The sequence below is a fragment of the Rhodnius prolixus genome, unplaced genomic scaffold, assembly GCF_049639745.1.
Source record: "Rhodnius prolixus isolate KJV_2025 unplaced genomic scaffold, Rpr scaffold_5, whole genome shotgun sequence".
Taxonomy (NCBI): domain Eukaryota; kingdom Metazoa; phylum Arthropoda; class Insecta; order Hemiptera; family Reduviidae; genus Rhodnius; species Rhodnius prolixus.
In genome coordinates, this window is record NW_027411624.1 from 42,646,437 (window position 1) to 42,671,903 (window position 25,467).

Consider the following 25,467-nt stretch of genomic DNA (forward strand, 5'->3'; position numbering starts at 1 on the left):
AAGCGGTAGCTTTGAAGTTTGCGCTTCCTTTAACAACCGTCAATTGATTATAGAGAACACGTAAACCACATTGAAGTTAACAACATTTTTGTAGACCAAATTCTATGTTGTTTGGAAAAAAAAAAAAATGTTATTTTACTAAAAGAAAATTACGTAAACCGAGTTTAGACACTAATTTATGTTTACACTAACATGGTTAGAAGTGAAAAAGAATTTGCCGAATGTCCTTGAATGTCGGTAACATCTGACGACCTCTGTCCCCCCTAGGGATCGTCACAGTGTCATCACTCTTAATCTACTCCATTTTACTCCTTCAATATTGATGGGATGGTAAACAAAGTTTTTTACTTTTTTCTTTGCCGTCTTCAAAATCGTTTAGCAAAAAAAAAAACCTTCAAGGAGTTATATTATTATTTTTTTTTTTTTTAAACAGCCACATTTATTGTATTTAAATTTAAAGCTGAAATATATTGGTATTCAAAATATTTAAAAAAAAAAATAATACAAAATTTCTTATAATATAATAAAACAATGCTCACAAAAAACAAATATTATTCAGTTTTCCAAATAAGTTGATGCGATTTAGTGGTTTTTCATGTTTCCGGTGCTGAAACAAATTGATACAAACAAAAAATTAGCCATTTTTTGATTGACTCAAATTCTCCAAATACTTCTTGGATTATCTTCCGGCCTAATTAACCGGAAATCTTGTAAGTAGGGGGAAAATGGGGTTTCTGGCGCACCTAAAATGTGCACCTTTTTTGTGCTAGATGGCCGCCATCCCCACTCCGCCTTACCCTACCCCCTCCCACCCAGTGGTTAGTTGTTCCTGTTTGTCTGAAAGTGGGGGGATGTGAGTCGTGATCCTTGTCGTCCTGGGATTATCTTGGGATTGGAACTCATCAACTTCTTTCTATCAAATTGTGATTTGCGGTTTTTCTTCTGTTGGCTTAGAGAGAATGGACGAGATCACTTGTTCACAGATCTTGGGCTGCAGTCTTCAATACTGTATATTATCTTGTTATTCCTTCATCTTTTTTAGTGCTGATAATTCGTTCCCATTCAGTCTAAATCTAGATGGATTTCCGAGAGACTCTACCCGCCTGTGCGTGCGCAAGTCTGTGTGAAGAAAATGAAAATGATTCCAGTGAATTGGATTCCCACGAGGAAGTCCCAGGTTCGAATCCAGCTGCTTCTTCCTAGGAGCTTCTTACAGCTTCACTGTCCGGGTGATGGACAGTGGTGTCTATAACGAGAAAACACTGTCTGGAGGCCGTCTAGTGCTCTGAAAAAAAAGAAGCTCCAGGCGCCAATAATCTCGGATGTTGAAGCGCTCAAGGCTTTCCTCCTTCAACTTGAAGCCTGAGTGATCAAAGAAAAGACTTCTAGGCTGGTGAACGCTTCTTCGTCTGTAATGTCCCCCCCCCCATTATCAACTGGACCAACTGTGGAAGATGTGCCCTGGACTTGAATAAACTTCTCGTTACCCCATCGCATCCTTTACTATAGAAACCCCAGTTTCTATCTGCTTTGTATGTACATGCGCAGTTACTCTTTGCGTTCTTGCTAGGCTCTAAATCTTACGACGTGAAACAGGAAGTGATAAATTTAATTCCTTTTAAACAAAATAAAAGTCATTAATATTAAATTTAAAAATTTAGATAGGGCCACATAAACTTATTTGGTATTATTTGATTAATAGTTATTTATTTAACAAGTGTGGAAAGTAGTACTTTTCCTCACACGAGACAGGGTTTGCACGCACAAGCGAGCGAAGCGAGGCGAGTGCAAGTGCAAATTGCCGAGTGTGAGGAAAATACTTTACACTCGAGTTAAATACTATATTTTTTCTGCAACCATTAGGGTTATTAACTAAAAAAAAAAACTAAACAGGAATCACTAGAATCCATTTTAAATTTCTATAAAGTAACACTATAACCTTTTTAACTGTTTTTTTTTTTTATTTTTTTGCACAACAGCTGAAGTTATTAGCGCCCGGAGCTTTTTCCAGTGCACTGCCGGCCTCCGGACAGTGTTCTCTCGTTACAGACAACACTGTCCATCACCGGTCAGTGAGCTGTAAGAAGCTCCTAGGAAGAGAAAATCTAAGGGTCAGCTGCTGGATTCGAACCCGGGACCTCCGCGTGGGAGTCCAGTATGCTAACCTCATAGCTAATTCCATCCCTCTTTTTAACTGTTATAATTAAAAATATCTAATTATTTATTAAAATATTATTTTTATTTCTATATTCCTTTCAATTTTTATTTTATTTTTTTAATTAATTAGATAAAATAAATTTAAATAAGCTTATTAAAGTTTTACAGAAAATATTTAATAACAAAACTTCTTATATCAAGAAAGCACAATAAATTTTTTCCACTCACTAGTGAGGAAAGTGACACTAATGGGAATTTTTCCCCCACTAGTGAGGTAAAGTTGGGCATTACACAGCTGATTTTTAATTGAGTAATGAGAACATTCCTACATGGTTGCAGAAAAAATATTTTTTTTTTTTTTTGGTATTTACCACTTCTTTGTTTAAAGAAATTCTGGAATTATAATAATAATTATTATTTATTCTTTTTATTTCTTTGTTTTGGCACAAATTACAATAAACTTGACAATGTTCTTTTTGTTATTATTATTGTTACGTAGGACGTTTTTAAACAAAAAGTCCCTCAAAGTTTAAAAATAAGTAAATAATTAAATAAAAATGTTTTTCATTACTTTAATACACGTAAAACATAATATGGGTTTTTGTTTTCTTTTATGTAGGCTATTTTATTGGCTTTTTAATTTATATTCATTAATATTTTATAATTATTTTGAATGTTGGCTAATTATTTTAAGAATAAGTTATTTGAATAAAAAACAAAAACATTTTCTACAATAATTTTGCTCGCCATTCAAAGAATTGTTTTTGTTTTTAAATTTTTTAAAATTATTTACTAGCCTTTTATTCCCTATTTTTTTTAATTTATAAGATAACAAAATATTATCTTTTTTTTTTCTTTTTTTTTTTAATTTAGTGACGTAACAATTATTCCGTTTGTTTAAAAAATAAAAACAAGAAACATATGATTTATAATCTATAAAGCCGTGGTAATTTTTATTGATAACTTGGTAACACAATTGAAACCTTCTTCTATTTAAATTACTCCATTTTTTTTTGCTTAAATTAAATGTATAAAGTACGGGTTAATCACAATATAATTCTTTATATTTATATTATATTTCATTTAATTATTATGGATAATAATATATATTTAAATAGGCTAGCAGTAGCGTATTTAATTTTAAACTTTTATTTTTATTTAGGACGTTTACTCGACACTACCAAATTGGTGGTGCTTTGAAATATAATAATATAATCCTTAAGATGGTGCTTTAATAAATAATAAATTATTTAAAAAAATCACGTATTAATTGAAACTTTATAGTAATAAATTCAAGGATTACTTTGCTTTATTTTTGTTAAACTTTTAATATAAAAAAATTAGCTAGGGTCCTCTAATTTGAAGTTTAGGGATTTTTTCCCCCCTCTCAAGCAGGATTATGTCTGTTTTTTTTTTTTTTAATGGGAATTTAAATAAGCATCCTTAAAAATCAAAGCGAATTGATTTTTTTTTTTATAATAATATTTCCTGTAAAAGCGTACAAGATATTGTAGCATGATTGAGACTCCATTTTGTTTTGACACGGTTCCCTAAGACCTTGGTTTTTTTTAAAGGAATTCATGGGGGGGGGGAGTTAGAAAGCTGCGCTTATTTGTGGAGCAGTTTTTATTTTCCTGGATGGTAAAAAGTGGATTCCGGGACAAAACTGAAGGAGCCTTAGAATGGCTGTGGTAGTTCCTTGAGTGGGAATATGATGCCTAGAGTCAAAAATAAGGGTATGGACCCAGAAGCTTTGAAACAGATTATTAGGTTCTGTCAGGAGGAGAAGGAGGAAACGGGCACTGCACGTGTGGTGTCAGTGTGAGGGGCTTGTCTGGGGCTAAGGATGTTACTTCTCGGGGGAGGAAAAACCAAGGCCTGTGAGCTTTACGCAAGAGTCGCTCTCCAGGAATTAAGAGTCTGATTAAGAGGACAGGTCTGGGAGGGTGAACTTTACAGTGAAGGTAGTCACAATAGATCCAAAGGGGTCGCAATGGCGTAGGCCTTGAGGCCGCCCTAGTCTAATCTAATCTAATTGGGTTGGGGAAAAATTCGCTTTGACTTTTCCGATGCTTTGAGGAGTTGATTTGAGGAAGCCGATTCTTAAGGATTTAAAGATACTTGTTAAAATTTTCTTTGCTCTTAATTATCACCAACTAACCTGAATATATATAACCTTCTAGAATGAGCAGAATTTTTGAAGTCTATATTAGATCTTTGGTTAATATCCCTTCATCGTGTAGATCTTGTAGTAGATCGAGTAGACGTTGTTCAGTGACCGGATCACCCAAGGCGACATCCACCGAACCAATACACAATAATAAGGCTAACAATTGGGAACGTTTAAAGTCACGATCTAAATCTTGCCGGCTATATCCTAGTTCACTTTGGATATCTAGACCAAGTTTTTGGGTATTCTCCGTGAAATGTTTCCAATAATGATCTAATAATATTGTACAATGGCGACGTCTTAATTCAGTCGGCACAGAACTGACTAGTAATAGTGCTACATCGTTTGTCGGCTTTGAGTAGGTGACCATCTGCCAGTCGAGTACCCGACAACTGTTATCGTCTCTGAACAGTAAATTATTACACCAGAAGTCTGTGTGCGTTATCAAGGCGATTGGCTCGCTGGGCGCTAACAGTGAGGATATTAGCTCTTTGGTGTCGCTTTTTAGTCTGGCTAATGCTTCCATGACCGATGTAAGACCGTGTCTTGTTTCTAAGAACTGTGCCAGTTGTGGTAGTCCTCGTTCAACTAATTGCTGATAGGAGTCTGTCGCTCTGGCTGTTTGAAATAGAAATGGATATTTCTTATCCAAAGGTCTTCCTTCTTTCACCTGGAACAAAGAGAAAACTCCACTTTAGCATTCAACCGGCAATGATGGTATTTGTAGTACACTCGTAGCTATCGAAATCACTTTTTAGGACGATATCTATCATGTTGACTTCAGAATTGAGAACGTGAAATGCGCTGAAGTAACCCAACCCTTTTTGTGGTTCACCATAATTTTGTGGAAACATAATTATTAGAAACCTAAACGGAAGTGACGTAGCCCATTAATTATTTTCAGAAAGCTATTCTATTGCTTTTAAAACTCGTTAAAAAATGCAACTTGGAAAGTGTTGGTAAAAGAATTCATGGCAACGGGAATCGATTCTTTTAGCAGATACTTCGTCTATGTAACATATCTCAGTTCCTTCTCGATCTGATCTCAGAATGAAAGAAACTTCCTTGTCGATTTGAAAGGCCAATCCAACCAATCCAAAAAAGCTATTTGAAGGCACACTTGGCTGAGAAATCGATCAGGGATAAGCCAGTAGATCTGATTAGTCATTGGTGGAATCACGGAACAATCGGAAATTAAAACTTCTCGGAAGGATTATCCAGGATGAAACCGATCAGGGATAAGCCAGTAGATCTGACTAGTCATTGGTGGAATACGGAACAATCGGAAATTAAAACTTCTCGGAAGGATTATCCAGGATGAAGCCGATCAGGGATAAGCCAGTAGATCTGATTAGTCATTGGTGGAATCACGGAACAATCGGAAATTAAAACTTCTCGAAAGGATTATTAAGGATGTATCTAGATAGATAACGGAATTATTGCAGTAGAAGGTTTTTTTTGTTCTTGGAAGGATTTGTTCCGTGAGCCTTTTAGGTAAGACTTAGATCGTTGGTTCCCCGTCTGCGTTGTTGGTCTTCTTTTTTTTTTTGCAAAGTCTTTAAGTTAGCGTATTAAATCAGAAACAGGAAAGAATGTCTAGGACAATGAACGGCGGGTGTAGGCGGGGACATGTTGGCATTTTTTTGCGGGAAACACCCACACACACAAAGTTAAACTCACCTTCATAACTAAAGATAAGGCATGCAGTTTAGCCACGGCTGCCAAAGCCGATCTGGTTTGATCCAATGTCAGTCCTCTGCTAAATTCCATTACATCATATCCGGTGGATTTTAGATTCTCTAATACTAGTACGCTTTCCACAGGGCTTTCATCGCCTCCTGAATATCTAGCGTGGTAACATTTTGGTATTGGTAATTCTATTGGCTGTTGGCCATCTTGTAGATAATCTTTCTGGAAATCGTGTAAATCTGGTGCCACCTGTTATAAAAATAAATCAATTTAACTTTTGTTTAAAAATTAGCAGGAAAATAGAAACCTTAGTGCTCAAAACTAGGCAATCTCACATGACTTTACCTTAAATTTAGTTACCATTAAAAAAGAAAAAAATTGCTGAAACCCCAAAAAGTCCAATCAGTGAAATGGTACATCCGGTCAGCCATTTTTTTTTTTTTTTTAATCAAATTTGGAATTTTGCTCACCACATTTAATGATTATTAATATTTAAAATAAGTCCTTGAATTCACTGAAGTAGAACTCGGAAGAGGAAAACCCACCACTTCCGGTTCGCCCTAGAAGTGAATTTTGCCCTGAAACATTTTGCCGTCTAAAAGTTGTCAGAGCTTTGTTGTGTATGAAGTATAAAAGAAGGAGTTCAAAGGAAAGAACTTAGGGAGAGCCATTTTCGAGAAAATCTCGAAATCATTCAGGCACTTCCGGTTGACCTATTTAGTAAAGGAAGTTAATTGGCGGGTTTCTCAACCGCCTCTTCCACTCACTCAGTGATAAGACTTAGTAAAAACCACTTTTTGGGGTGGCTGTTGGGGGGTGGAGGTCTTCAAAACAGGTATTTCCGGTCTAAACTCAGTGTTAGAGGAAGTGAACAAGGTGGGGGGGAAAAGTCCTCTCTCTCTCTCTCTGTCTCTCCCTCCTACGTTTTTTTAATAGTTTAAAGTAGTTGGATGTAAGCGCTGCTTTTTTGCAGCGTAAAAAGATGGGAGTCTAAGTAGAGTTCCCCCTCTAACACATTTTCCCTTGAAAGGTTAATCCTATCTTGAATAGGGCATCTCGTCCCTTCCCACAGGACGCAGAACATCTCATACAGTATTAAACTAAAATCAATAGTACGGGGGAATGTGTGTAAATCGTCTCCCACATATAAAAAAAAAGGGCCCCCAGACATCCCCCTTCGAATATTAAATATTTATGTTTTCTTGAGTGCCCTAGTTTGTTTTTTTTGGGGGGCTCTCTCTTGCCCCCTTTCTTGAGGATATAGACGTGCGTGTGCGTGAGTATGTGTGGGATGATAAAAAATAAAAGCTTTAAGAAATCTCAGCTTCACAAACTATTTGCCTGGGGACTTTATATCAGGGTTAGGCCTAGGATCTAATCCGGGCTGGATTTAGCTCGGGTAAGGCTATTAAGCCGGGGGGGGTGGGGAGATTAGATAAGAATAGGCTAGGATAGCTCACTCTATACTCAGATAGACACAACCTGCCACGCTACAAGGGAAATAGGTGCGCAGAATCTTGGCTAGGGAAAAGAGAGTAGGCTATATTCTCTCTCTTCTAGTTTGAGCGCCGGGAACTTGGCTACAGTCAGCGAATGGATTTTCTTGTACAAGAATTCTCAGTGGTTAATTTGTTACTGGCAATTGGAAGAGTAGGTAGCCAATAATAGCGCTCAGAAGGGCTTCAGGAATGTCTTGGGCTAGAAGGAATCTTGCCTCCACTGACGATAAGTACAGTGATCTTGAACGTTGCAGGTGTTTTCATACTCTGACGTCATGCTAATTATTGTATAAACTATTTATGCTCGGCCATTCATTGTCCGCTCTCATGAATTAAAAAAAAAAATTAACTTCCATAACTGACGGACCACCTGTTGGAGAGTTCCATTTTAAATAAATAGCTACATTTCATTCATTCATTACAACTAACATATATAGTAAAGCTATGACGTACGTTAGGTCAATTCTAGTTGGTGTTCTTTCATGTTGTTTGATTGAAACATTTTATTTATTTTTTTATCAATGGTCTAGAGCAGCGTTTTCCCAACCTATTTTTTGGCTCGCCTACCACTTGGTAGTACCAATCATGCTAAATTGTACCACTTCGTAAAAATGACTGTATTTCGTGAAATTTGTTATTCCTAGTGTGTTATTATATTATTATCATCTTTATTTGTATAGAGATACATTGTATCTGTTAGAAATGAGTTCCAAGTTCATGTTCACTTTATAAACTTCGTAAAGTGTAAGATCTTAGTTTTAAAACTTTTTTTTAAATAATTAAAAATTGCGTACATATTTTTCTCTTCAAAATTATTAATTAATTTACAAAGTTCTTCTTTACGAATATTATATTTGGGCCCAAATCTTCTAAATTAATTTCTTTTAAGCATTCAACTACCACCTGTAAGTACCAATTAAATTTAATGAAGCTTGGATAAAGCTTACTCATTACAATCCAGTCTCTTTAAGCGATTTTTACGTAGTTATCATTTAAGTTCTGTCACATGATAATTCTATTAAATTTTCTTTATCTTTTATTGATGATGATGTAGCTTTTCCTAAATTTTCTTTATAGAAGGGGCTTTTGAAATCCGAATTATCATTTGTGTTTTCAGGTTTTGGGAAACTACTCCATGAAAGACAAATTTAATCCTTGTTAAATGTGCTATTATATTTTCTCGTATATCTTGAGACAGACCAACCTTATTACTTGTACATACGAGTATTAACAACTTTACCATATACTTATTATTAATTAAAATAATTTTTATTAAATTATAGGGGGGGGGAAACGTATCTATGATATTTTTATGATTTAATTTTTTATGTCAGCCATTTCTGATTATTTTTCGCGTACCACAGGTTGGGGAAACGCTATTCTGGAACAAAATGATGATCCCCCCAAAATTGTGTTTTGTACGTTGATCTCAGTTATTCATTAATTAACATATAATCAAGGTTTCGTACTAATTCTTAAATTCCCAAAACACTTAATTATTTTTTATTAAATTAGAATTCAATCTAGAGACATTTTACTTCAATATTTTAATTATATATTCGCTACAATAAAATATGAAGGAACGAAAATATAAAATTGAAGGGACCACAAGGTGATAACTAGGTATAAAAACAAAAAGTTAGCAATAAATGATAATAGAAATAGATTAATAAATAATTCATTAACAGAATTCATTAAGATATATTACAGTTATATATATTAATTTAGTTGGCAGTGTTAGTGAACAATTTAATATTATATCAGCTGATGTAGGCAACATGGCCGATACTATCTGTGTGCGGTCGGGGGCCAAACACTGCCGGTTGATTGCATAAACTAGCCAACTTGGTAATTAATTAAGGGGCCAGAATTTCTATGGGCCCCCTCCCCTCCTTATTGTTTTCGTATTCATTAATAATAATTGAACAACTGTAATTTTGGGTGAATATTTCACACAACTTTTTTTTCACTGTTTTCCGGCTGTTGTGAACATTCAAAGATTCATTAATCGAGTACAGTGTTGCCACTCATAATCAGTTGTTTCGTAATTCGATTTTGGTGGGGTGTGAGGGGAAGAAAGTTACCCGCCCCTTGCTTTTCGTCTTCAGAGAGGGGATTAGAATAAATATTTGGTAAATAAAAATGTAAACATTTACTAAGAGAATGTACTGGAAGAATTCCACACTGATTATTTGATAAGAACATCGACAGTGAACTAAGTGCGCTGATACTGCGAGTCTGTCCACCAATATTGGATCTAGATAACAGCCATTTATAATACGAGACTATGGCACATGCAGTATGTAGAGATAATCGACCAAACAGCTGCATATATTGCTATCGATACTATAATTGTCAGCCTCCATAATGATCGATCATTTGTACCATAATTTATCGCTGCGTGTTTAATTACTACTCAAAAACGGAAACAAAAAAAAAAAATGAGAGCTCAAATTTTTGTTGTTTAGTTTTCTAGGTTGACGCTAATCAAGGTTGCCGCGACAGTAACTGTGCTACAGGAAAACCGGAAGTATGCATTAATGAAAAGCTTTTCACACCCCCTCCTCGTCCTCGTCTTGAGAAATTATTTAGAATATTTAGACCGGAAACAGCTGTTTTGGGGGATCCCCTGATGCTGAAAATTTGATCAGTTTGCTGTGAGCATCATTACGCAAAAACGGAAGCTCTGAGGAAATTTAAATTACAATTTTTCTCAAATTGATTCCTCTTTACCCAAAAAAAAAGAAAAGAAAAAGAATTTTCCCAGTTTTTCTTGGAAAAACGGCTCCCGTAATTTTCTTTCCCTCTTCCATACTCTTTTTTCTTTTTATCTATAACTTTTTATCTCCTTAACAAAAAACTTACAGTTTAAAAATGTTAAGTATAAGGGTTGATTAAACGCCAAAAAGTACACAAACAAGAAGAACAACAACAACAAGAACAAGACCAATTTTTGAAAATGTCTTTTTTGCTCATTTTCAGCAACTTTTTTCTCGTAATCTAACAGATCTAGGTTGTTGCAAAAAAATTACAGTTATAAAGAAGGATTAGCCCTATATTATAAAGAAAATTTGGGAATTTTATCTTTTATAGAAAAAGAGAAAAAAATTATCAAAGTTGGGTGTTTTTCAACGTTACGCTTTTTCGTGCACTTTTTTGACTTCTCAACCCTTATAGGTACAACTGTCCTACCGGACAGTTTTAATTTAAAAAATATTTTCCCTAGGGAAGAGGTGGGAGGGTTAAGCATCCCCCTAAAGTTAGTGTAGTAGGTATAATGAGCGGGTCTTAACAACTGTAGCATATTCATAGGAAGTAATTACGTAGGTAAAAATCTCCAAGTTTCCGGTTCTTTTAGTATAAGGTTTTTGTGAGATTATTATTTTTTTTATGGTTTTGTCACCAACATTCAGCATGCAAATTATGGTGATCCATATTTTTTTTTGGTTAACGACGAAGAAAAGATACCATACAAAAATTAACAAAATAGGCCTAAATGTTGCTCATTTTACAAATTCTTTGTGGAACCATTCAGGACGGAACGCCTGAGACTCGTGTCTATAATATAATCAGCATAAAACGGAGCCCAAATTGGTGAGGACCTTCCAACTGCTGAAGACATTGTCCAAAAGCTATGGCATTGTACCAAAATTCGAGATTAACAATTAAAATACTCGTGTTTATAGCTACATTTTTTTTATAGAATTAAAAAAAATAAATAAACAGTATTTTAGTCCATATTTAGAATAACATTTTAAGTGAATTCCAAATCACCATTACTCTCTCTTATATAAATGGATATTCAAATGAACATGTTTGGACATGAATAAAATATTAGGGTACAGCAAACGACCCCCTTCTCTACCCCCAAAAATGGGTGCCTGCCCCTCTCCTCTCCTCTTTCAAACTAACTTTGATATTGATCAGTGGGTATATGGCCTGATTATTGTTCAAGCCTGTACCCCAACAACAAGAGGGGACATATAGAGATTGAGTTGCTCATTTTAGTATCGAATATAATGAATCGAAACATCTTTGGAAAATTAATAAAATTAGATTAATAACTGGCGAAGAATGATCGATTATAAATGTGGTCTAAAAACACATAGTTGAACCACTTCCTGTTTGTTACTGCTATTTCTTATTATGAATAGCATTTTCTTTTAACGCCGGATGTTTACTTTTTACTCTTATCGCATTGGTTAATGGATTCAATAAACTACGATATGATTTGTTTACTTCCTGAACCTTGAAATGTTTTTTTATTAATTTTAAATTTATTTTTGTTAGGCTCGGGGTGCCTCAATGCATTTTCGTGCTTTTCCGGGGGAAAATTCTGTACTCTTACAAGCGATAACAGGAAGTAGATAAAGATCTTCGGGATTTTCAACATGGCGCTCAGTCGTACCACTTACCAACCCTATTTGGATTATATATTAATCAAAGTACTCAGTCACCTTATTTATTCTGAGAAATTATCCCCCTCCAAAAATAGTTCTATCTCGGTAAGTTATAATGAGTTATATATATATATATATATATATATATATATATATATATATATATATATATATATATATATACGAGGGTCGTTTGAAAAGTCCGTGCAAAAATAAAAACTACTTAATTTTTTGGGGTAAACCTTTTTTATTTTTCAACATAGTCTCCTTTTAGGCTTATACACTTCATCCAACGCTGCTCTAGTTTGTTGATCCCTTCCGAATAATAGGATTTGTCCAAGTCTGAAAAATAGCCATTCGTTTCTGCAATCACCTCCTCGTTTGAATAAAATCTTTTTCCCGCCAGCCATTTCTTCATATTGGGGAACAAATAGTAGTCCGAGGGAGCCAAGTCTGGAGAATAGGGGGGATGTGAAACGAGTTGGAACCCTATTTCCATTAATTTTGCGACCACAACTGCTGAGGTGTGAGCTGGTGCGTTGTCGTGATGGAAAAGGACTTCTTTGTGGGCCAATCGTGGGCGTTTTTCTTGCAGCTCGGTTTTAAAACGGTCCAATAACGATGAATAATATGCACCTGTAATAGTTTTACCCTTTTCCAGATTGTCGATGAGGATTATTCCTTGCGAATCCCAAAAGACAGTTGCCATAATCTTTCCGGCCGAAGGAACGGTCTTCGCCCTTTTTGGCGCAGATTCCCCCTTGGTAACCCATTGTTTAGATTGTTCTTTGGTCTCAGGAGTGTAGTGATGTATCCATGTTTCATGCACAGTGACGAAACGACGCTTAAAGTCCTGCGGATTCTTCTGGAACAGCTGCAAACCGTCCTGGCAACACTTCACATGATTTCGTTTTTGGTCAAGCGTGAGCAATCGCGGCACCCATCTTGCGGATAGCTTTGTCATGTCCAAATGTTGATGCAAAATATTATGTACCCGTTCATTCGAGATGCCCACAGCACTAGCAATCTCACGCACCTTCACTCTTCTGTCATCCATCGCCATATCAATGATTTCAATGATATCAATGATGGATTTTATCAATGATTTCTGGAGTAGTAACCTCAACAGGGCGTCCAGAACGTTCAGCGTCACTTGTGCCCATATGGCCACTCCGAAAATTTTGAAACCACTTATAAACTGTTCTAATCGAAGGTGCAGAGTCACCATAATGTTTATCAAGCTTCTCTTTAGTCTCCTGAGGCGTTTTGCCTTTCATAAAGTAGTGTTTAATCAACACACGAAATTCTTTGTCGTCCATTTTTTGAAAATCACTCGACTTCCTCGATTCAAACGAATGCCAAACACAAAGAAATAGACCGATCTGGCTGAAACTTGGTGTGTGTTCTTCCAAGAGATGCTACTAAGTAAACATAACCTCGATACGCGCCAGTAGTGCTATCTCTCGTGACTTTGCACGGACTTTTCAAACGACCCTCGTATATATACAAAAAACCTTCCTTGTTTTAATAAGAAGCCGTGAAAAATTTATTTTCCTCTGGTAGAAAGGGCGTCCGTCAAGAGCCCTCTTATCATTTACCCTCGTGAAAAGGAGGTGCTTATGATGATACTCTTTGACTTAAGCGTCGTCTTCTTGAAGTTTTTTTTATAGCGGAAGTCATTAAATTCTTTCTAATTACTCTGCTAATTTTATTAGTGAATTACAGTAAGAAAAACATTTAATAGAAAAAGGTGTGAGAAACACACACACACACACACACAGCTTTCTCTTTCGGAATTACGAAGGTAAAATTTTGATCTTCTCGTAGGTTAAGGAAATGCAGTCGTTTAGATATTCGATTTGGCGTGTTTACCGGAAATCTGGTACCAAATTTTAAATCCATCTATCGTAAAGTGGGCTTGCTGTTAATTTTTTTCCCTTTAATTTTACTTTATTCCTGAGTCATCTGGTTCTCAGATTGGTCCAAGATGGTATTTAATGTCTTCGACGGTCGGTATCTTCCAGTGTGAAATCAGGAGACATTCATTAAAAAGTTTTCTTGGTAGAGGTTTTTGTATTTAAGATCTCAGATCTTAGGCCTTAAAAAAAAAAAAATATCGAGAGAATGAGTCTCTAAGAGATACTTGATCATCCTCCACTTCGTTCAGTTCATTCAGAACCTGTTTTTTTGGTAGTAACAGTTACCGTTTGGAGCGAGTGGCTCTTTGGACGTTGGCCACGACTACTTACTCGTAGAAGGCTAACTCAACTTTCCATTGACTGTGAAACTCAGTAAGAGCTCCAAAACTGAGTTCTTGGAGATGACCCTGTAAGAATCAAGATTACTGTAGTGACACAGGCTCTTTCTCTCCCTACTGTTTTTTTGGACTGAGGTTCTGGAAACATTTTTACAGGTTGTTGGGGTGTTAGTTAACCCGGAAGGCCAGGAAGAGAAGGAAACATGTTTTTCTTATCCTGCTTGACTACGTACTTATCGCGTGGTTGCGATTTGAGATACATATTCCTCTGCAGCCGGTAAAGATCATTTCTTAACAAAGACTAGAGGGGAAATTCTCTACAGAACCATTGGCATAACGAAAATTAAATCAACTACAAAAAGAAAAAGTGGGAGTGAAACTCATTAATAAATCAAGTTCTAAAAAGAAAGGCGTATAGCGTCTTTTTCCATTTCACTTGTCTTTCTTCGCTGGCTGAATAATTAATTAGTGATCAAGGTGATTTAGAAGGCACTTGTTTTTATGAAGTCACAATCATGAATTTTTAATTTATTTTTTTTTGTTAATGTAATCTGAATTTATTATATTACTTCCTTTTACATTTAGTGGAAAAAGTAACAGGAATTTTGTGTGATACGTTTAAAATCATTAAAAACGTCACTTCCGCTACCGAGGTTACGGCCAACATCCTCTTTTCAAGGAAGGAGACATACACCATCATCCAAATCAATGCTCCTGAAGCGCCTAGGTAGTGTTAGGATCAAGTTTTTTTTTTTGACGTACTCGTTCCAGATCACACTTTAGTTGGTCGTTCCCTTTTTGATTTCCTTTATTAGTAACCAGAAACGCCCGTTTCTTATTTCTCTAAATTTTCTCTATTTTGATATTTGAAACTTCATTTTTTGTGGAAAGTTTTTTTTAAAAAAAAGTCTAATTTTTATTTTTAATTAATTTTATAATTACCGGATGTGTCCAGCACTGAATTGTGCTCTTGACAGTGGTTCTGATATGATAGCGGAAATGTGCAGAGCATGTGAAAAGTGTGATAAGGATGGCCAACAATGTGTCTCTTCTAGGATCACCCGTATTATGTTGGAGCACCCTTTTACTAGTTCTGTCTTATTTTAATTAGGCTTTCGAGTATGATAAAGAAGTCCTAGGACATGATATAACCTGTACACCTATCTGTATTATATCAAAGCAACAAATGAAGGTGCACATCCTTGATGTCATCTTTTGCAATTAGTTAAAGAAAAAATTTATTAAGGTCAGAAGTAAGCGGCCAATTTATGAAGTGAGCATTTTTTTTGACTAAGAACGTCGGCGGGTTTCTCAAGTCTCCCCCTCTGTTGTTGCCACCATCAAAAGAACGCTAACAAGTGCAACTAAGAAATTGTAACTAAAGTGAAAAAAAGTATATTGCCAGCCAGCCCTTCTAGAAGGATTGGCAATCCTGGACATTTGCCCAGTGAAATTTGAAGAAAAGCCATAGATAATCTAAGGTGATTGGCACGAAAGCAATGTTAAGAGTTTAGTTCGTAAACTGAGATTAAATACGCCCAATTTTTTGTTTTGTGGACTTGAAGGTCATTTCTGTTTGGGAGTTCTTTGCTGCATTTTGGGATTTTAGACCGTAGTCCCTTCTATGGTCTCAGTTCAAGTTCTTTTATTCTTCTCCCTATGGCGCTACAGTTCTATAGAGAGTGCCACTCTTCCCTCTGTCCTCGGCTTTTAGGCGCCATCTTCTAACACCCACACCTTTCGCAGATCCCCTTCAACCAACCATCTTATCCTGGGACGACCCTCTACATCTTGCGCCCCCCCCCCCCACCGGGTATCCATATAATACTTTTTTTAGGAACTCAGTGATAGGGCATCCGTTCAACATGGGCCGAGAGCCAACTCAGCCTGCCTTTTTTTTTGTGATACAAGAAACTAGGTCCGGGGGTTTCTCCGTATAGTTTTTTCTTAAGTTCTTCGTTCTTTTGGAGCCTCCATACACCACCGGGCCCGTAGATTTTTTTTTAGCTCCCCTATCCTCAGCATATAAGTTCTTTTATTAGTAAGTTTAAAAAAAAAATTAAGATAGTTACAAAGTAGTTTTTATATTAAGAGAAAGAATCCGGGGAGTTCAGAGTGACTGTGGCCTCTTTGGGGGATTTTTCATTAAGTCTATTGTCTTAAGATTTAATCGAAGTTAAAGACAGTTCAGTAGTTATGTTTTGAAAGATAAGTGCGATGTTTTTTTTGTTTTTTTTTTAATTAAACTTAAATACAACGTTGTTGTTCATTCTTTTTGGTGACTGATTCTTAGTTTCAATGGGATGAAAAAATAACTGCCATTTCAGTCTAGAAAAATTTATTCTGCCGAGCTATCGACCTAGGGGACTAGGTCACATCTTCAGGGCTGTTGAACTTGTTTACAGATTGATAACAATGATTCTATTGAAATGAATAATGTATAATGTAACGAAATTTACAAAAATTATTAACCTAGTTTCTGGAAATGAGGTACATATCTAAGACAGAAAACAGTTTAAACTTCAAAACAGGCACGAACAATTTAAACAACATATACGCAAACTTACTACAAAAATACTTATGACAATTGGCAACACTGACTTCCACACAACCTAACACATATCACACACAGACCGATCACACTCAGTCCCATGAACAGACAAGACAGAAGACACACCAACCCTGTAATGTGAAAATACGAGAGTCGTTTGAAAAGTCCGTGCAAAGTCAGAGAGATAGCACCACTGGCGCGTATCGAGGTTATGTTTAGTTAGTAGCATCTCTTGGAAGAACACACACCAAGTTTCAGTCAGATCGGTCTATTTCTTTGTGTTTGGCATTCGTTTGAATCGAGGAAGTCGAGTGATTTTCAAAAAAATGGACGAAAAAGAATTTCGTGTGTTGATTAAACACTACTTTATGAAAGGCAAAACGCCTCAGGAGACTAAAGATAAGCTTGATAAACATTATGGTGACTCTGCACCTTCGATTAGAACAGTTTATAAGTGGTTTCAAAATTTTCGGAGTGGCCATATGGGCACAAGTGACGCTGAACGTTCTGGACGCCCTGTTGAGGTTACTACTCCAGAAATCATTGATAAAATCCATGATATGCTGATGGATGACAGAAGAGTAAAGGTGCGTGAGATTGCTAGTGCTGTGGGCATCTCGAATGAACGGGTACATAATATTTTGCATCAACATTTGGACATGACAAAGCTATCCGCAAGATGGGTGCCGCGATTGCTCACGCTTGACCAAAAACGAAATCGTGTGAAGTGTTGCAAGGACGGTTTGCAGCTGTTCCAGAAGAATCCGCAGGACTTTAAAGCGTCGTTTCGTCACTGTGGATGAAACATGGATACATCACTACACTCCTGAGACCAAAGAACAATCTAAACAATGGGTTACCAAGAAGGGAATCTGCGCCAAAAAAGGCGAAGACCGTTCCTTCAGCCGGAAAGATTATGGCGACTGTCTTTTGGGATTCGCAAGGAATAATCCTCATCGACTATCTGGAAAAGGGTAAAACTATTACAGGTGCATATTATTCATCGTTATTGGACCGTTTGAAAACCGAGCTGCAAGAAAAACGCCCACGATTGGCCCACAAAAAAGTCCTCTTCCATCACGACAACGCACCAGCTCACACCTCAGCAGTTGTGGTCGCAAAATTAATGGAAATAGGGTTCCAACTCGTTTCACATCCCCCCTATTCTCCAGACTTGGCTCCCTCGGACTACTATTTGTTCCCCAGTATGAAGAAATGGCTGGCGGGAAAAAGATTTTATTCAAACGAGGAGGTGATTGCAGAAACGAATGGCTATTTTTCAGACTTGGACAAATCCTATTATTCGGAAGGGATCAACAAACTAGAGCAGCGTTGGACGAAGTGTATAAGCCTAAAAGGAGACTATGTTGAAAAATAAAAAAGGTTTACCCCAAAAAATAAGGTAGTTTTTATTTTTGCACGGACTTTTCAAACGACCCTCGTATTACTTTCTAAACTAGGTAAATAATTTTTGTAAATTTCGTTTTTATTATACATATTCATTTCAATAGTTTCATTGTTAACAAACTGTAAATATGTTCCACAGCCTTGAAGATGATCTAGTCCCTAGGTCGAAAGCTCGGCAGAATAAATAGCACTGACTGAAATGGCAGTTATTTTTTCAATCCCATTAAATACAACATTTATTTATAATTAATTTTATTTTCTAACTTAACAACCCAAGTCCTAAAGTAATTTAAAAAGTAGTTTAAAAGAAACAACAGAAAAAAATAAAGAAGAAACAAAAATTTTGTATAATATTATTTTCCCCACAATCAAGTTGGCCGTGCTCTATAACCTACTTATAACCTACACATAATTAAACAAAATGTTTTTTTCTTTCTCTTAAAACTTTTTATAAAAACATTGTAATTGTTCTCTTTTAAGGTTAAAAAAATCTTTGTTTCATTTGTTTTTCTTCTTTTTAACTCTCTTTTTTTGTAAATATAAATGACAGTAGCATAATAACTAAGAGCGATGACAATAAAAAAGAAGAGAAGCACTTCTCTTTTGTCGGTAAGTGGAATAAAGGAGCTCAGAGAGAACTATCGCCGCTCTTTAGAAAGAAGTAAATTGGTCGCGATGAAAACTTAGAGAATTATTCTCTTTCTCCTTTTGTTATCTTTTAATCCGTTCTTCGTCTTCTTTTTGTTGCCAAGTTTTCTTTTATTTTTTTTAATTTAAAAAAAGAAACTTTCTTTTAAAGTAGTTAATTTTTGTTTAAATTAATTTTTTTCCTTATCTAAAATAAAGTTGAATTATAAATAACTTGATCTTCTCAACTTGGACGACTAATTATGACTTTTTTTCTTTCTTGGGCGTCTAATTAAATATCATTCTAATTGATAAATAGGATGAAAAAATAATTGACATTTCAGTCGTGATACATTTATTCTGCTGAGCTTTTGGACCTAGGGACTAGGTCATCTTCAGGGCTAGTTTACAAAGTAAAATTTTAATTACAGACATGTCTTGCCCATGAACAGACAAAAAAGAAGACACATCAACCTTGTAATGTAAAAACATTACTTTGTAAACTATCCCTGAAGATGGGCCTTAGTCCCCCTAGGTCCAAAAGCTCGGCAGAATAAATGTATCACGACTGAAATGGCAATTATTTTTTCATCCTATTGAAACTATGAATCAGTCACCAAAAAGTAATGAACAACAACTAATTGTTGATTTTAATAATAGGTGCTGCATTAGATCAGCAAATCTTGTACACTTTCTTTTAACGCTACGAAAAATAAGATTGCCCAGCCGGATTATATGAGAATCAATCTTCATTAATATTTTCCAATCAATTTAGCACACTAGACTGAACTGGTAACATCAGCAGACTAATGGGGCAAAACTATCTGCACTAACTATAACTAATTTTCTTCGATTATTCAATCGATCTGGGCCCTACTATGGGATTTTTAAACTGAAAGGATCCATCTGACAGTCTTCTGCTGAGACTTAAAAACTGCTTTATTTTATCTATCTAGAAATCTATCCTACACAAAGTCTGGTGTTGTTAGAGCGAAGGGGGAGCCTAAATTGAATGGTTCAAGTTTTCAATTTTCATTTTGTTGAGATGTTCTGTTCCCACATACTTACAGTATACTCACAGTAAAATTTCTCTCCCAACTCATTGGGAAAACTGAATAGAGCGTGTTCTCTACCCAAAGAGTCCTTTTTAGGAGGTGTCATCAAGGCAGGCCCTTTTTCCGTTGCGAGAAAAATGTCATGAAAAAAGTCGCTTTCAAACATTCAGGGAACACTCATGAAAAAATGGAGTGTTCCTTGTTTTCAGAATATTAGATAATTAAAACTGTCCGGTAGGACAGTTGTATAAGGGTTGATCGTCAAAAACTGCACGAAAAAGCGTAACGTTGAAAAACACCCAACTTTGACAATTTTTTTCTCTTTTTCTATGAAAGATAAAATTCCCAAATTTTCTTTAAAATAAAGGGCAAATCCTCCTTTATGACTGTAATTTTTTTGCAACAACCCAGATCTAATAGGTTTAGAGAAAAAAGTTGCCGAAAATGAGCAAAAACCGCTTTTTCAAAAAATGTTCTTGTTCTTGTTCTTCTTGTTGTTGTTCTTCTTGTTACCTTTTTTGAAAACAACGTAGCGCCTAAACGCGCGAACCGATTTTCATGAATGAGGTGTTATTCGATTCGGAATTTTATGTAGATGTGCCTTATGGGGGTATTTAAACATGAATGTCAAGCATGGAGAGTATCATAGAACTTCTAATCATTGCCGGTAAATATTCTATAACGGCCACCCTCCTTTAAGATAAAATTATTATTTTTTTAAATAGCTAATATATGCCCAAGCTTTAGTACTGCGCAAAAATATCAGTCTGGATATAAGCTAAAATATTTTAAAAACTTTTTCCTTAAAAAAAAACCTTCTAGTAGAAACATTTTTAAGGAAATCGTAATAGAAGTTAAAATTTGAGACTAAGATGTTGTTGGTAACTTCTTAAATGACCAACAGCAACAAATAGTGAATGTGTTGGTTAGTGACCATGGGAAGTTTTTACTGGAAAAAAGAGACACACTTACAGTTAAAGGTTGTCCAGCTCTTATAACATTCCAAGTCTTTGTTTGTCAGTCATCATCAGGTGGTGATAAATGAAGTGTACAATATAGGGATCGTTAGGAGACTTACGGGAGATCACAAAACATGTATTTGAGTAAAGTTTACCAAAGTTTCCCGGGATTTTTGATTTTCCTTAAAAATGGAAATATTCTAGAAAGGTTTTCAGATAGTTCTCTTGTCTTACTAAGATGGTCCCATTTAATTTAAGGGAAAGTTAATAGTGCTGAGAAAAATTCATAAATCAATTTTCCGTGGGGGAAAGAAAAGTAATAGTAGAAATTTTATGTTTGTGTAATTTGTACGAAAACTTTGAATGAAATTATTTCGGGGAAAATTCCCAAAGATTGAAAGCATCAAAGTTAATTGGCTTAGAAAGAGCTCTTCTCGTCCCACTTTCTTCTTCAGAGGACCTGAACCCAATGCTAGTGCATTTTTGGTGGCTTTCTTGTCTGATTGAAAATTTTAATTTTACCTGAATATTGCCAAAGGTAATAAGAATATTACATTCTGCAATAATTGTGGGTAGAATAATCTCAGATAAATAGCAGTTTTTCAGAAAAACAAAATTCTTTGATGGCTAATTTTGAGAGCTAATCTTGAGATTTAAGCCCAACTTAATTCCAGAGAGAGAGCATTAGCTGAAAACATGATAGTGTTGAAATGGCAGTTCTTATTGGGAAACTTGAGTTTTGAATTCTTGAAAGATGGTGGGGGATGCAGTAATAATTTTATTTATATTTATTACATTAGTTTTATATTATTTACCTTTGTGTAGAATTTGATTTCCCTCAGATCAAACTGCGCTTCAGTGACAAAGAAACGACTGAATGGATCCCTGGGCAACAGTTTCAACACCAAGGATATCGTGGTCGACTGTTGACTGGGCGGCCGTTCATATGTAACCTTTATTGATAGAATGTCCGATAGTGCGGATTCAGCCTGTGATAGGCGATAATCTGTCACGAGTACAGCACTACCGCCGTGATATTCCGAGAGTACATGTGACAGCCATTCCGCGGACACTGGCCACTCTTCTTCGTCCGAGCTGTCCGACATGACTGAGAGAACTCGGTGGAGGCCGAGGTCGCGCCGCAGCCAGCCTGCACTCCTACTACACTCGCGCCCTCTTTGCCCCCCCACTCCGGAGGGAAAGCCATCCCTTTTACTTGGGTCCACCCCTCTCTATTCTCTATCAGTGTGGCTCTTTGTTATCTCGATATGTATCACTTGTGTTTTTCTGTACTTTGCCATACCATCAGTATTGTGTCTCGATGTACGTAGTAGTACTTTTATCGATTTATTTTTATATTATATATTATAACACAAGACAATAGTCCAAATGATTCTTGATCGTCGAAAGCAGATCGATCTATTTTTAGAAAAAAGTCTAACAAAAACTTAGTCGTCTATTAATATAAAGTTCCGCATTCTATTAAAGGGATGCGATTCACAAATTATTTGATAGTTTAATTTATGCACTTTACGCAGCTTGTGCAGCATGTATTATGCCTTGAAATGTACCTCCTCAGATACAGAGAGCAGTTGATAACCTCCTGGCTAACCTGGCTTGCGAGCCAGAGGAGGCACCTTTGAAGGCACCAGTACATGCTTCACAAGTTGAGTAAAGTGCATTATTTGATAAATTAAGGAATAAGTTTGAACCTTTACATGAAAGATATTGTTTCACTTAAATATGTGGCAGGAGGTTTCTAATTTTTTTTTGGTAATTAAACGCAACTCTCCCAAAATTACCAAATAATTTTTAAACCTTGTTTGTAACAGATGTAAAATTAATTTTTAGCCATTTTGTGTATGCTTGAGAACATCTAAAGCTCTTAACATTTGATTTTTCTTAGAAAAATCACTCGGAAAACGACTTATTTCCCCGATATTAAGAAAAATACTAGCTTTACTGCTTTGGCAATATTTTTAGTAGAAAGGGGATGAAAAAATACATAAAAATGACCTATCGCCTGCTCTTCTTTCTCTTTGATAACAAGTTAAAAAATTGAAATATGATTAATAAATACCGGTTTTTGAAATGGCCTAGCACCTTTAATTTTGAAGATATAGAATTGCGGTTTCCGGTTTCTTTCATAACTTTTTCTACTCTTTAAAACGGTGTATATGAAAAGTGAGGGTCAACTGCGAACCCTCTCTTTTGTCGCTCGTCAGCCGCGTATGCGGGCAGCAATCTAAAATCAAGTAACATATTCTGAAACTAGAGGTGACGGGCAACAAATTTTTCCTCTACCATTTTTTGCTCAGGACAAACCGTTTAAGCATGAAATGCATTTGAGCCGTCTTAAAATGAACACCCTATACATAAACTGCTCCACAAAAAAAGTGGCGCACTTTGAAATAAGCGTTTATTTTTTGTTTTATCACATTTTGGGGAAAGATTATTAGTTTTAATTGTTTTCATAAACTGTCTGGGAACAATTAATCGAATCAAGGTCCAATGTTTCTTGGAAATAGAGAAGCAATGCCTCGTTTAATCCCCTTCGGTCTTTTTGTGTAAAGAACAACGTGAACTTTACCTCAACAGTAAATAAATTTATTGACCTCTACAGTTGCGTTTCGACTTTTTTCAAGCTGAAAGCATTGCAAACTCTCAATTACAACAGAGCAAGTGGCCCGTATTATTGCATTAGTTGAGGATGGACGGAGTCAGCGGTACGCTGCACGAACGTTAGGGTTGCCTGAGAACACCGTCCGTAGAGCCATCCATCGTTACCGGGAGACAGGCCTCTGCACTCGCAGACAAGATTCGGGTCGACCAAGAGCCACAGAAGCACTAGATGACCGATTTATTATAATTCACACTCTAAGAAATCGTACATCAACTGCTTCTGAAACAGCTCAAACACTGCTTACTGTTCGTGGAGTTTTAGTCAGTGCCGAAACCGTACGAAGAAGGTTCGCTGAAATGAATTTACGCTCTAGGAAGCAAGCCACAGGACCATTGCTCACCGTAGATCATCGGAGAGCCCGTCTAGAGTTCGCTAGGGAACACCGCAACTGGTCTGAGAACGATTGGAGAAACGTTCTCTCTTCAGACGAGTCCCGTTTTGCTCTCTATGCACCTGATGGGAGGCGACGGGTTTACCGAAGGCCTGGAAAGCGCTACGCTCCGTGCAATATTTCTGGTAGACTACCATTCTGAGGTGGTTCAGTGCTGGTGTGGGCTGGGATTTCTATGGAGGCTAAGACTGAGCTTCACGTGTTCCAACAGGGCAATCTTGAATGCAGATTTGTATGTGAGGGAAATTTTGCAGCAATATGTGATACCCTATGCACCATTTATGGGGGAGAATTTTATTTTTATGCAAGATAATGCCCGACCACACACTGCCGCCTGTGTTCAATATCTCCACGATACTGGCATTCGTGTTCTGAGATGGCCAGCACGCAGCCCGGATTTAAATCCAATCGAACATCTTTGGGATGAGCTGGGTAGGCGATTAAGATGGAGAAATAATCCTCCCAGGAGCTTAGAAGAGTTGCGAGGTGCTCTGGTGAAGATATGGCAGGAATTAACACAAGATTTCGTGAGAAATTTAATAAGGAGTATGCCGAGGAGATTGGATGCAGTAAGCCGAGCAATACACGTTACTAAAATTCTTTTTCTCTTTTTTTAATCGGAAGAAATACTTTTTTTTCCAAACTCATATTTTGCCGAGAAGTACTTTTTTGTTAAATTAAAGGTTTTCATTTCTTTTAGATCATTTTTTATTTTATTTTAGCCCTCCCGTAACTTTATACTTCTTATATTTGCTAACTAAAATAAAATGTAGAACAAAAAAGTTACAGAGAAAAAAAATAACGCATTTTTAAAGTACGCCACTTTTTTTGTGGAGCAGTGTATATATATATTTTTTTTTAATCAAAGAAATGTGTGAAACGCCAGCGCGCGAATAGACTCACATTTTTGGTTGCCACCTGAAACAACCAAGTCGGCCATTTTACCACCGACATAACTATCGTTCCTTAAACTGAGAATTTTCGCAGCATCTTTAATCCTTCTCTTTTTTTTATAATACGATAAGAGCCAGGAATGGGACTTCTAAAGGATCTACCTACCTACCAATCTTCCGTCACTCAACAGTATCCTTAAATCCCAAACTTTGGGTCAAGTTTAGAGGAAATAGTGGAATATCCATTCTGTAAAAGGGATAGCGGAATAAGAGGGGTCTGGCGGCCCCCACCGGTTTTGAAACAATCGACCCAAAAACTTTGGAGGAGACCGAAAAAAAAATTTTTGAAATTTTTTCCGACCCTCTCCAACCCCACAAAAACCCGTAAACGAGAAAAATGTGTTTTTTTGATATTTTAATTTTTTTCGAGCGTTCTAATCCTTTTAAAGCGGTTCCAACGCAACTAAAAATTTATTTTGGATGTGTAGATGTTCTCTGAATTTTTTCGGTTTTTACGGTACAGTTAAATGAAGTGAAACATAGCTTTGAATCCAAAAAAATCGTTAAAAATCGGGATTTTTTAAAAACAAGTTTTCGGCATTTTGGGCTGACTCGATGGAAAATGACGGCCTAACTATGGTTGAAAGATACACTCTTACTCTACAAAATGGCGCAATTGAAACTCAATTTGGTTGCTTGTTGTCTGCGATAACTCAATTTGAGTAAAAC

General features: G+C 36.2%; 2 protein-coding genes across 6 annotated transcripts in view; one reads left to right on the forward strand and one right to left on the reverse strand.

The window, feature by feature from the left end:
• The window catches only part of LOC141458916 (E3 ubiquitin-protein ligase RNF19B-like), a 216,553-nt gene that overhangs the window by 163,205 nt on the left and 27,881 nt on the right, over positions 1-25,467 (forward strand). The gene's annotated exons all lie outside the window — the stretch shown is intronic.
• Positions 1,067-21,944, reverse strand: LOC141458921 (uncharacterized). The gene is made up of 3 exons (XM_074137507.1): positions 21,587-21,944; positions 6,008-6,265; positions 1,067-4,997 (listed from the first exon to the last, which is right to left on the reverse strand). The coding sequence occupies exons 1-3, from the start codon at positions 21,875-21,877 to the stop codon at positions 4,362-4,364; spliced, it is 1,185 nt and encodes a 394-aa protein (XP_073993608.1). The 5' UTR covers positions 21,878-21,944; the 3' UTR covers positions 1,067-4,361.